We start from the raw sequence: 13,397 nt of genomic DNA on the forward strand, positions 1-13,397 counted from the left end.
TGTTCTCTAGACCTTTAATCATTCTTGTTGCTCTTCTCTGTACCCTTTCCAATTTCTCCACATCTTTCTTAAAATGTGGTGCCCAGAACTGGACACAGTACTCCAGCTGAGGCCTAACTAGTGCAGAACAGAGCGGCAGAATGACTTCACGAGTTTTGCTTACAACACACCTGTTGATACAACCTAGAATCATATTTGCTTTTTTTGCAACAGCATCACACTGACTCATATTCAACTTGTGGTCCACTATGACCCCTAGATCCCTTTCCGCCATGCTCCTTCCTAGACAGTCGCTTCCCATCTTGTATGTATGGAACTGATTGTTCCTTCCTAAGTGGAGCACTTTCCATTTCTCTTTATTAAACTTCATCCTGTTTACCTCTGACCATTTCTCTAACTTGCTAAGGTCATTTTGAATTGTGTCCCTATCCTCCAAAGAAGTTGCAACCCCACCCAGTTTGGTATCATCTGCAAACTTAATAAACGTACTCTCTATCCCAATATCTACATCATTGATGAAGATATTGAACAGTACGGGTCCCAAAACAGACCCTTGCGGAACTCCACTTGTTATCCCTTTCCTGCAGGATTTGGCACCGTTAACAACAACTCTGTGACTACGGTTATCCAGCCAATTATGCACCCACCTTATCGTGGCCCTATCTAAGTTATATTTGCCTAGTTTATCAATAAGAATATCATGCGAGACCGTATCAAATGCCTTACTAAAGTCTAGGTATATGACATCCACCGCTTCTCCCTTATCCACAAGGCTCGTTATCCTATCAAAGAAAGCTATCAGATTAGTTTGGCATGACTTGTTCTTCACAAACCCATGCTGGCTATTCCCTATCACTTTATTACCTTCCAAGTGTTTGCATATGATTTCCTTAATTACCTGCTCCATTATCTTCCCTGGGACAGACGTTAAACTGACCGGTCTGTAGTTTCCTGGGTTGTTCTTATTCCCCTTTTTATAGATGGGCACAATATTTGCCCTTTTCCAGTCTTCTGGAATCTCCCCTGTCTGCCATGATTTTTCAAAGATCATAGCTAAAGGCTCAGATACCTCCTCTATCAGCTCCTTGAGTATCCTGGGATGCATTTCATCAGGACCTGGTGACTTGCTGACCTCTAACTTTCCTAAGTGATTTTTAACTTGTTCTTTGTGTATCCTATCTTCTAAACTTACCCTCTCTCTGCTTGTATTCACTACGTTAGGCACACCTCCAGACTTCTCGGTGAAGACCAAAACAAAGAAGTCATTGAGCATCTCTGCTACTTCCAACTTTCCTGTTACTGCTTCTCCCTCCTCACTGAGCAGTGGGCCTACCCTGTCCTTGGTCTTCCTCTTGCTTTTAATGTATTTATAAAAGGTCTTCTTGTTTCCCTTTATGCCTGTAGCTAGTTTGATCTCATTTTGTGCCTTTGCCTTTCTAATCTTGCCCCTGCATTCCCGTGTTGCTTGCCTATATTCATCTTTTGTTATTTGTCCTAGTTTCCATTTTTTTTATGACTCCTTTTTTATTTTGAGATCATGCAAGATCTCCTTGTTAAGCCAAGCTGGTCTTTTGCCATATTTTCTATCTTTCCTACACAGCGGAATTGTTTGCTTTTGGGCCCTTAACAACGTCCCTTTGAAATACTTCCAACTCTCCTCAGTTGTTTTTCCCTTCAGTCTTGCTTCCCATGGGACCTTACCTACAAGTTCTCTGAGCTTACCAAAATCTGCCTTCCTGAAATCCATTACCTCAATTGTGCTGGTCTCCCTTCTACCTTTCCTTAAGATCATGAACTCTATTATTTCATGATCACTGTCCCCCATACTGTCTTCCACTTTCAAGTTCTCAACTAGTTCCTCCCTATTTGTTAAAACCAAATCCAGAACATCCTCTGGTAGCTTTTTCAACCTTCTGAAACAGAAAGTTGTCTCCAATGCAGTCCAGAAACTTATTGGATAGCCTGTTCCCCGCTGTGTTAGTTTCCCAACATGTGTCTGGATAGTTGAAGTCCCCCATCACCACCAAATCTTGGGCTTTGGATAGTTTTGTTAATTGTTTAAAAAAGGCCTCATCCACCTCTTCCACCTGGCTAGGTGGCCTGTAGTAGACTCCTAGCATGACATCACCCTCATTTTACCCCTTTTAGCTTAACCCAGGGACTCTCTACGCAGCTATCTCCTACATTCATCTCCTTCAGTCCAAGTGTGTACATTTTTAATATACAAGGCAACCCCTCCTCCCTTTTTTCCCTGTCTGTCCTTCCTGAGCAAGCCGTACCCTTCCATACCAACATTCCAATCATGCGTCCCATCTCACCAGGTTTCTGTAATACCAATGATATCATAGTTGTATATATTTGTTAGCAATTCCAGTTCTTCCTGCTTATTACCCATACTTCTCGCATTTGTATACAGGCAGTCCCCGGGTTATGTACAAGATAGGGACTATAGGTTTGTTCTTAAGTTGAATTTGTACATAAGTCGGAACTGGCTCCAGATTCAGCCGCTGCTGAAACTGATCAGAGGTTGACTACAGGAAGCCCTAGGCAGAGTTGCTCTGCCCCTGGCTTCCTGGAATCAGCTGCTGATCAGTTTCAACAGCGGCTGAGTCTGGACTCCTGGGACAGAACAGCTGGGGCACTGCCGGGTAGGTCCCCGCAGGACCAACCCGGCAGCACCCCAGCTGCTCTACCCCAGGCGTCGCGCAACAAAAGCCTGGTCTGCTGGGGGGGGGGGGGGCACTAGCTGCGCCCCCTGCCTCCCCCCCCCAGCAGACCAGGGAGACCTGAGCAAAGCCGCGGAGGCGCAGAGGTCCCGCTGCCTCTGCGGCTTTGCTCCTGTCTCCCTGCTGTGCTGGGGGGAGTCCCCCCCCCCCCAGCACAGCAGGGAGACCCGAGCAAAGCCGCAGAGGCGGGGGACCCCGCCACCCGTGCGCCTTTGCTCCGGGCGAAAGGAGCAAAGGCGCACGGGCAGCGGGGTCCCACCGCCTGTGCGGCTTTGCTTGGGTCTCCCTGCTGTGCTGGGGAGTCCCCCCCCCCCCCCAGCACACCAGGGAGACTCGGAGCAGCTTTTCTCACCCCAGAGGACGAGGTGGCAGGACCGCTGCGCTCTGGGCGGTCCCACCGCTCACGAGCTCCGGGGCGAGAAAAGCCCCGTTCGTAAGTGCGGATCCGACATAAGTCGGATCCACGTAAGTTGGGGACTGCCTGTATAGGCATCTAAGATACTGATTTGATCTTGCCTCCCTGTTGTGCCCTGACCCTCCTTTGTCCTTGCCATTATAGCCCGTAGTCCATAATATTATTCTGTACACTTTATTGGATGAGATCTGAGATGTTTAGATACCACAGTAATGGAAAGAAACTGGATAGATTAAGATTGTAAGTTTTGGATATTGGACTCCTTAGTGAGTAGGGCAAATGTCTGACCATATCTAATATTTTCCTGCTCCTTGTTTTGCTGTACTTATGTCAATTTGTTACCTCTTTCACTTCAGGAGAAGCTGTATTCCAGTGCTGCTGTATATAAATAGCTAAAGTACTTCACATGAAGTAATGCCCATGAAAGTAAACTCTTGCTATGAAGTACTTCAAAGAAAGGATACGTCAAGCTTAACCTCTTTGAGCAGCAATCCTGAGTTCTAACTGTGTGGGGCTTTTAAAATTGACTAACTCGTGTTGTGGATCCTCCTCCTTCCCCCTCTCCTCCCCTGGACTTCATGCCAAATGGCCTTTCACTTGTTTGATTGTAACTGTGGTCTAAAATCTAAAAGCCTGTGATGTTCTCAAGATATGTGAATGCATACCAGAGGACATGTTAGTAGCCTGCAAACATATTTAAAATAACTTCATGTATATTATTCAATGCTGACTTTAGAAACTCTTTCACATAGACAAAACAGTGGTTAATTAGTAAAGTCTGAGTTTAAATTTGCCATTTAAATCTCCCTTGCAGGTTGCAGAGTTACTGATGAAATTCTGCATTTAGTTCCACACAAGGAGAACTTCAGGCTAACTCTTAGAGCAATTAAATTGTGGGCAAAACGTGAGTAACAGTCATTCTTGATCTCTACCCAAAGTTTAATTGTTCTTAAAAAGTTCATGAAAAGTTTAGATAGTTCAAGGCCAAGAGTAACATATCTAATCTTGAGGAATGTATATCACATGGTATAACTCAGGAATCTGTTTAAAATGCCAAACTAGCCATATATGTGATCCTGAATAAGAACTATTCTCTTTTATTTCAAAACAAAATTTTATTCAGCCATACTGTGAATTAAACAGACCTTCTATGCATGACTACACTGTTTAGGAGAGGCGACTGTCTCTCTGGGGTTCAAAGTAGCTTAAATGATTGTGTGTATTTGTAATGAGACCTGCCAAACATCACCTCTTCACATAGCCCTCTACTTTTTCATGTCTATTTGCACAATGAATTATCAAAACTTAAATAGCATTCTTCTTTGAGTGTCAGCTTCATATTTTCACTTAGTGCCAACCAGAGCAGTTTGGACAATGGAATCTTCTGGTTAGTGCTCCTAAACTTGTCCTATCTCTGATCCCACTGTTTGGCTACAGCTACACTGCAGGCTTTTTGTGCAAGAACAGCTATTCTTGCATGATAACTTGTCGGGTGTCTACACTGCACATGAGTTATTGCGCAAGTAAATTTAAAGTACAACGTCGGAAAACAGGGCTTCTTCCAGAAGAGTTATTCTCTCCCCACGAGGAATAAGCCCTCTTGAGCAAGAGCTCTTCAACAAGAAGACAGTGTAGACAGGCAACAAGATTTTCTTGCGCAAGAAACCACTATGGCTAAAATGGCCATCAGAGCTTTCTTGCGCAAGAGAGCATCCACACTGCCATGGATGCTCTTGTGCAAAAGCACATGGCAGTGTGGATGTGCTCTTGTGGAAGACCTTTTGCACAAGAACTCTTGCGCAAGAAGCCTGCAATGTAGACGTAGCCTTTGAGTAGATTCAGAGGCTACCTCTGTCACCATCCAACTTCAGCAAGCAGATGATGTGGACTTCTGGATTTCTTGGATTCATATTTAAGTGCCTTGATGGGTTTTTTAAGATTATCTGACAATATTAACTGATGAGTTAAAATTTAGGATAGTTCAGGTATTCAGCCAGACTTGGTGTCAAAAGGTGTCCATGGCAGATCTGAAGATCAAGAAGCCTGGCTTTGCAGACCCATACAAGACATCTTAAATGCTTTGGGAAAGGACTTTCTCTTCACCTTGCACTATAGACTGTTTCTCCTCCAGGCTGGAAAGAGACTAGTTAGACTCTAAGTCCTCTTACTGCAGAGGCTTTGGCTGCCATCCCTCTGGAATTGTAGATGTTGAAGAGATCTAAAGGAAAGGAGGCCAGGATAGGCTGAGTACTTCTGAATCCAAGAAGACTACTGTGGTAAAGGTGTTGGCATCCACATCATGCTCCAGTTCCAAATCAGCTAAGTCTCTTCGGTAGCTTAAGATGTCAAATTTGGTTCCAAAATACTTGAGACCCTCTGACGTTGTGGGAGGCAATACGCTGGGGGACTGTCACCGCTGCCCTGCTAACTTGGGTACATCATAATGCTTTGCTGCTGTAGCTACTACCTTGGCCTCTCAGACTTCTAGCATGCAGGTAATATCCTGAGGAGCTCTGTGTATTAGTGTGTTACCCACACATCAGTCACTCTGTCTTCCTCCAGCATTGGTTAACACTTTCAGAGTGACCCCACACTCTCATGGTCCCAAAGCTTTTCCCCAAACACATGTTCTACACTGTCCAGCTCTCTCCTAGACAGTCCAAATATTAAGTTCATTGACCCATTAAGCAGTTTTCTACTTTAAATGGAGTTACCTGCACAGCTAACAACACTGATTTAAAAAATGAAACTTATTTCAAAACAAAGATGTTTAAATTGTATTCACTTAAAGTTAAAATGATTCCTAGTACTAAAACTTAATCTAGATTTCGGTTCGAGGTGACATCCTTTACCATGTGTTTCCAGTAACATTGACTGAATTCTGGCCAGAACCTGTTCCCAGAATCCAAAGCCTGCTTCTTTCCTCTTAGGTGAAAGCGAGATGGTTAGAGAAAGACAACATGGGGTGTTTGGGGGCCCCCCCTTTTTTTTCTTAAACAGTTGAGTCATCCTTTAAAATGCATTTTCCTAAGGCTTGTACTTAAAGTTCATTTCCACTGAGAGAGGAGACAACAAGTCTGGTGAAAGAGGTTCCATGCTGTCTGCTAACATGCAGGTTGATCTTCCATATTAATACCACTTGACAGGTGATTGCCCGTCAACTGTGACAATACCTGACTAGAGGCATCCGCTTTTCCTTTATCATTAAGAAACTGACTTACCTAGTAAATGCACTTCAAATCTAGCTTATGTTCATAACTTTAGCTGCATAATTTCACTATGATATTCAGGAGCAAGCTATTAGTTGTCTTTACAATGCTGTTTCCATGCTCCGTTTGAGTGTGACGTCCTGTTCATTTTGTAAGAGAATGCTAGATTGAATCAAGTGGTCAGATTGCCCTATACTACCTTGGGCATTCTGGCTGATGCCTAGTTTCCCTGTCCATGCTCAAAAGCCAGATCAAGGGATCGATGTCAGGTCTGTAGAGCTAATCTGATCCTCAACATTTGGAACAGACGTTCAGAACACTTTCCCACTTCAGGGCCTGGTACACTTTCTGAAGGAGGATCCCTCTCCTCAAGTGGACTTTCAGCAAAAAACAAGAGTTGTTACAGCAGCAAAAGGGAGATGTCAGCATCCAAGGACAGAGTCTAGCAACATAGACTATAAGGATACATCTGGCTATGATTATCTATGCCTTCCACTTGGCCTTGGGGAGGGGGGAAAATCAGTGGCTGACTTTCTCCCCCCCCCCCCCCCGTCCGCCCCACAATGGCCTGCCTATGCAACAAATGGTTCCCTAATTGGACCTCAACTTAGTTCTGACCAAGCTCATGGGCCCCTGGGTTTGAATCTATGGCCACCTGCCCTCTCTCTCCTTTTTTATTTATCACTGTTTTCCTAGTAGCTGTAACATCAACTAGAAGGGTCGCTGAGCTAAGAGCACTTCTGTCTGAATCCTCCATATACCATTGTTTGCAGAGACAACGGTCCCACTGCGTCCTCCTGCATTCCTGACTAAGGGTGTCTGTTTCATTTGAATCAGGACATACTTCAGCCAGTATTCTTCCCTAAACCCCACACTACTAACAGACAACACATGCTTCATTCCCTAGATGTTAGGTGTGCCCAGCATCCTACATTGAAGGCACAGCCATTTCACAAATCATCACAATTCTGTATTGCCATTGCTGAGAGGACTCTCTCTTCACAGCACATTTCATCATGGATTATATCCTGCATCTGGATGGGCTATGACTTAACAAATGTGTCACCTCCACCACTGACAGCAGATTCCACAAGGGCTCGGCCATCATCTGTGGCCTTCCTCACTCATGTCCATGTCCAAAACCTCTGCAAAGCAACAACGTGGCCTTCAATTCATAATGTCCCATCCCACTAGGCCATCACCCAGTAAGCCAGGGACAACACGGCATTTGGCATTTTGCAATCAGCAGCCAAGTGAACACTGACCCTTCCCTCCCAAGGAAACTGCTTGGGAGTCACCTACTGGAATAGACATGAGCAAGAACTTAAGGGGAAAAATGGTCACTGACCTCTTGTAACTGTTCTTTGAGGTATTGCTTGTGTCCATTCCAAATTGCACCTGCCTCCCCTTCATCAGAGTACTCTGGCCAGAAGGAACAGAGCAAGTGGTGGGTCAGAAATTGCATGTAGTTTTCACCCACCCACAACAGCACCACTCCAAGGGCTCCATTGCTGACTTGACAGGTACCATTAGGGAAAACTTTCATACAATCCGAGAAATGACTTCACTGTAGAAAAACAAAAAAATTAGACTCAAGCAAGACCAGGTAAGTCTTCTACTAAATTAATAAAACACAAATACAGCTGATCTTAAACAGAAGTCAAGTTTAAATTAATGCAGAGTAATTTCTAGCTGATTACAATAAAGGGACAATTACATTGTCAGATTGAGATGTATTGGACCAGTCTCTAATATATAAATCACTTGTTCTTTTACTTGGTGCTTGGGTTCCTTTACTGTATATACTGAGCTCTTCTGGTGTGTTGTGATATCTTTCAGTGTCTTAGGTCTGTGGAATTCAATCTTACATAGTTTAAGATAACCTAATGTGTGGTGGCTTTTGTTTTTTACGTTACTCTGGTTTTTTAGTAACCCAAATTTAATAGATTAACTTGGTTCCTATTACATTGTAAAAACCAAGAAGTTTTTTATAACATTCTTATCTCTGCAATTGTGTATATATTCATTTACTTGAGGTGCATTACTATTTTATATTAAATGTTAAAATAGATCCTCACATTTTTAGGTGTATTGTATTCCCCTGTTACTAACTCTTGCTAAAAGTGTTCAACACAATGTTTACCCAAGCTTTTATTACTGTTAATTTGGTTGATTCCAATTTCACCTTTAACTATTTAAGCACAAATTTTAACAGCTTCTGTCTCCCTTTAACTTACCATCACAAAATAAAAATATATAAAATGAAACCAAGTATATATTTAAAATATAGGTTTATGCAAATACTCTGAAGGTATGAAACTTTCATGATGCTTTGTTGCTTTTGGCAGCCGAAGGAGTGGAAACCTGTTGAAACTTTTTGGTTAGTTTTATGCATAAATGGTTATTTTAAAACATTTTTATGTCCTTCTTACAAATGTATTTTAAAAATGAAAACAAGTTTATAAAAACCCAAACAAGAAATTTACATTTTATGATCTTAACCTTAAGGTTGAGGTTTATCCTTACATTTTTTTCTTTGAATTAAATAAATTCAAACCAAAAAAATAAACAAGACTAATTATGAAAAGATATAATTTTTTTTTTGCAATTGCATTATTTGTTGAGGCAAAAATGTTTTATAACTGAGACCTTTTTGAATGTAAAAAGTTGTGGTTATACCTTAAGCATAATATTACAATAGTGTGATAGCACACTTTTAAAATCAGTGTGGTAACATTAGCCTGTTGAAACAAAATAAAAATAATAAAGTAATCACATTACACAATACACAACACAGGACAACATACATAACCTACAGGATAATTTGCAGTTAGAATTCTGGTGCAATTTGTTTTTATTTATAAATATACAAAATAAGGCAAACACAAATAAAACTGAAACATTCAAATGAACAAGTTATTACCTTATTTAAAACTTTAAATACATTAAGTAAATATCAGTTATAATAAATAACACAGAATTTTGCCTTACTTTATATTCAACTAGCTTATTTCTATACAGCAGTGGTGGGGTTTTATTTTGTTTTTTTTAGTGCCCATGTTTCAAATATTGGTTACTAGTTAGGGTTACATGCAGTGTGTGCATTTCTGTTGCTTGACAACAATATCTTCACTAAAGGGGGAGTAATTCCAGCTGTTGCATTCCTGAAGGGTTGAAATACTTAACTTACTGGATTGATATAAAACTTTTACCTTGTTTCCCTTTTTTGTTCTGTTTTCAATTGCTTTACTGTTTGGAGACATCTTTGTTTTCTAAAAACCACAAAGTTTTTACAGAACAGAAGTGAGGAGAGGGATGGGGATTAAGAACAATTTAGGAAGATAGCAAGATCTGAGCCAAAAATAAAACTCTACAGATGTTTTAAGATAGACAACAGTAGCAAGTTCAGCAAAATGACAGGCTATAAAAGGAAAATATACGGATATGTAAAAAATATTGAGAAAGGAAAGTTGTATTTTTAGCTGAACATGGAGTGTGATACTGTGGATCAAATCAGCTGGGAACCTGCACTCTGGACTCTTATCCTGACTGAGAAGCTCTCTTGTAGAACCTGAATTGGTTCCCTCCAGTGTATGTTTGTGTACAAGCCAAATGGATTGCAGAGTGCCATTTTTTTCTGCAGTTAACTCTGTTTTGGGCATCTACATGTGTTAATGGTTTAATTCTGGGCGTTAACCCTACATAATATTGGATCTGTACTCTGAATTTTTTTATTAATTTCCCAGGGATCAAATCACAACTCCTGTCGTCCACTGTGCTCTGTGAACTGTTCCATTTCTCCCCACTCCCCCTTCATCTGATTTTTCCAGTTCAGTGAAAGTATTTGCTACTCTTTCCTTCTGTGCACCTGATCCATTCTAACAAGCACTAGTCTAGGTCACAGTTTCGTTTATCAGAACCTGGCTTTTAACATGTGGTGGTGGTTGCAAAGCAGTGGACCCTGTTCTGTCTTTTGCTAGGGCACCCTTTTCCATTTCTGTCCCCATTATTCAGACTCTGGGTAGCTACCTGAAGCCTGCTATTGACCACTAATATCTATAATGGGACAGCATTTCTCCCTCCTTTTTTAGGGGCCGGGGTATGTTTCTTACAGATGTTTCCAGTGTTTTATTCTGTTCCTGTGCTTGCTGTCTGGCTGGTTCTTTTAACTCTTTTGTTACTTACGTTGCCAGTTTTGTGGGGTGTTGTCTTAATGGTTTCATAGCCATAGTTATAGTAATAATATTCTATATTTCAGTCTCTACCCTAGCCTTACAAATTCCTTTCCACATTTCTTCCCAGCTTTATTTTTTAATTTCCTAGATACCTCTTTGCTGGCAACCCAGTATGTCCATGCCTTCTCAAGCAGTTCAGGGGCAAGCCAAGCAGAGATGACTCAGATGCATGAATGATTATATAAGACTCGGAACATTTCCAGCCTTTGTGGCTTTCTGGACATGGATATCTTTGCTACCTGGTTCAATACAAAATCCCAGTATTTTTCTTCAAGAGTAGGCTTGAATCAGTGATAGGTGCCTTTTGGTCTCTACTGTGGGGGCCAGTTTACTGTACACCTTCCATTCCTTCCCACTTACTGCTAAAGGTGGTGAAAAGGATATATCAAGACTTGGAAAATTGCTCTTGCCTGGCTGAGGTTGCGGTGGTAGAATATGGGAAAATCAGTTGTCCTCTTTATGCTGATGGTGTCTCTGGATTGCATTATTTAGATGCAAAAAATCATTGTTATACTATCAAGCCATGACTGAGGAGTTAATGATTCTTCCCAAACTTCACGTAGACATTGTATAGATTGGTTTGACAGAGTATAAGGAATCTTTTCTCTCCAACAGTGAGTCTTTACTACTAGAGCAGTTCCTACCTCCATAGGCTATGTTAGAGCTGATCCCATTGTAAAGCTGCCATTTTTGAAGTTCAATTCACATTTTCACTAAACTTTATGCTTTTAGTGATGAGTTATGTTTTTTTAATCGGCCTACTCAGTTGGTTAGGGCAGTGCTTCAATTTCTGTTTAATTAGAACCTTGTGTCCCTCCATTCTTTTTGTTCAAATGTTGCTTACCAAACTGCCCTAGGAGTGGGAATATGCAGAGGGCATTCAAAGAAGGAATGAAAGTAACTGGAGTTCTTTCAAGGGATTCTGCATATTCATGCTCTCCACCCATCTTTCCCTGTTCTGAGTCCTAATTATGTAATATTACTGCACTCTGTCCTAGATGTGAAAAACTGAGCAGGTGCCAAAACACCATGCTTCCTTTTATAGTCACATCTTTGGAATATGCCTGAACTCTGAAGGGATCAGTAGGGGCATGTGAGAACTCCCCACTGTATTACCAAAAAGCTCCATTAGATGGCACATCATGAAAGTCAATATGCAGAAGCCATCTCAGATCTTGGGTTATAAGCAAGTAACGTGTGTGTGTGTGTGTGTGTGTGTGTTTCCCCCCCCCCCCAAAATAAAAGCATAAGTGTGTCCCCAGGATGTTATGCAGATTGAAATAAATTGCAGCTTGGGGAGCAGTAAACCCTGTTGGATGGATGACTGACACGAACAGACTTAATCTTATCTGACTTCTAAAAGTAAAACCGTTTGAGTCTGGCTAATGTGCAAATGGATAATTACTTGAGAACTCTTGCTATTCTAGAATTACGTTGCTACTTTGTGATAGTGGCTACTCTTAAGTATTTTTGCCTTGTGGATGAATAATGTGAGGGGCTCTAAGATATGGTTTTCATTTTTTTAATGGATTATCAGATACCTGTGATCTTGGTTGTCTTAAAATATGCCAAGATTAGGATAAAAAAGGCCATGGGTGGTAATGTGCATCAGACTGTATATGTCAACTTGAGAAACTTCTGCAATTCTCTTATCAATCTGCCTTGATAGAGGGATCTCAGATAGTGCTGATCCAAAAGTAGCTAAACTTTCACAACATTTCATGAAAAAAATCTTACTAGGCCTCTGCCAAAACTTTGATCCAATGTAGGCTTTGAGCAGGTCCTGGATGGCATTGGAATCCTGTAAAGTCAGGAAGATAGTTGCTGAATCTGTCTAAAAATGCTTTCTTTCCTTGGCCTGGTTGGGGTCTGAGTGAGGCGCTGTGGAAAACACTGATGAAAATGCTCATTGATTAAAGCTATAAATCCACTGTCAACTGTTTTATATGTGCGTTTTGTTCAATATCTTGTCTATATTCATGTGATGTGATTTGATTTCACTCAAGTTTTGAACGGGAAGGGATTGTGCTCATAACAAATTTGAACGGCTCCCCTTTACCTGCTCAGAAAAGTGCAGATCTCTGTGCAAAATGAGTAGAGCCAAAATGCATTCTGGTTCTGCATAACTGGAAGTCCATTTGGGCCTTCAGTATCCCTTACTGTGAGAAATAGAAACTGGAATCAAGTATCCTTTTTTTTTTTTTTTTTTTTTTTTTAAAGCTTGTAAGTAGGAATAAGTAGAACATGTGAACTGTAAAGGCTGGATTGTAACCACTTTTGTGAGTTCTCTTCTGGAACTCTCAAGTTTGGAAGGTAACATACCTGCCCACTGAAAGAATTAAAGCTAATGCTAAAATGTATCTATTCTAGGACGTGGTATTTATTCAAATGTTCTGGGATTTCTTGGTGGTGTTTCCTGGGCAATGCTGGTAGCAAGAACATGTCAGCTTTATCCAAATGCATTGGCATCTACTCTAGTTCACAAATTCTTCTTAATTTTTTCAAAATGGTAAGTAGAAACATTTTTCATAGTGCCAAAAAACCCTAATATTAACAAAGTTAACTAAAGCACCGTCTTGTCAAGCTAGTTCTACACTTGACTAGATTTGGGCTAAACTGTCTTTATTTTATATAATTTTAAAGAAAGCTTACTTATATGGATAAAACTAGACACCATAGTCATTTTTTCATCTCTTGTGTAGGGAATGGCCAAATCCTGTGTTGCTCAAACAACCTGAAGATAGCAATCTAAATTTGCCTGTCTGGGATCCTAGGGTATGTAGATGATGTATCTTCTTGCTTAATATATGCT

The 13,397-nt window shown here is 41.0% G+C and overlaps 1 protein-coding gene across 5 annotated transcripts in view; it reads left to right on the forward strand.

Moving 5' to 3' along the window:
- PAPOLG (poly(A) polymerase gamma) overlaps window positions 1-13,397 on the forward strand; it is a 47,805-nt gene that overhangs the window by 13,659 nt on the left and 20,749 nt on the right. For all 5 annotated transcript variants that reach the window (XM_075925530.1, XM_075925533.1, XM_075925529.1 and 2 more), the window contains 3 exons: window positions 3,956-4,045; window positions 12,956-13,094; window positions 13,288-13,360. In XM_075925530.1, coding sequence (XP_075781645.1) covers window positions 3,956-4,045; window positions 12,956-13,094; window positions 13,288-13,360 — 302 coding nt within the window. The remainder of the gene's footprint in view (window positions 1-3,955; window positions 4,046-12,955; window positions 13,095-13,287; window positions 13,361-13,397) is intronic.

Source organism: Pelodiscus sinensis, chromosome 3, assembly GCF_049634645.1.
Source record: "Pelodiscus sinensis isolate JC-2024 chromosome 3, ASM4963464v1, whole genome shotgun sequence".
NCBI classification, from domain to species: Eukaryota; Metazoa; Chordata; order Testudines; family Trionychidae; genus Pelodiscus; species Pelodiscus sinensis.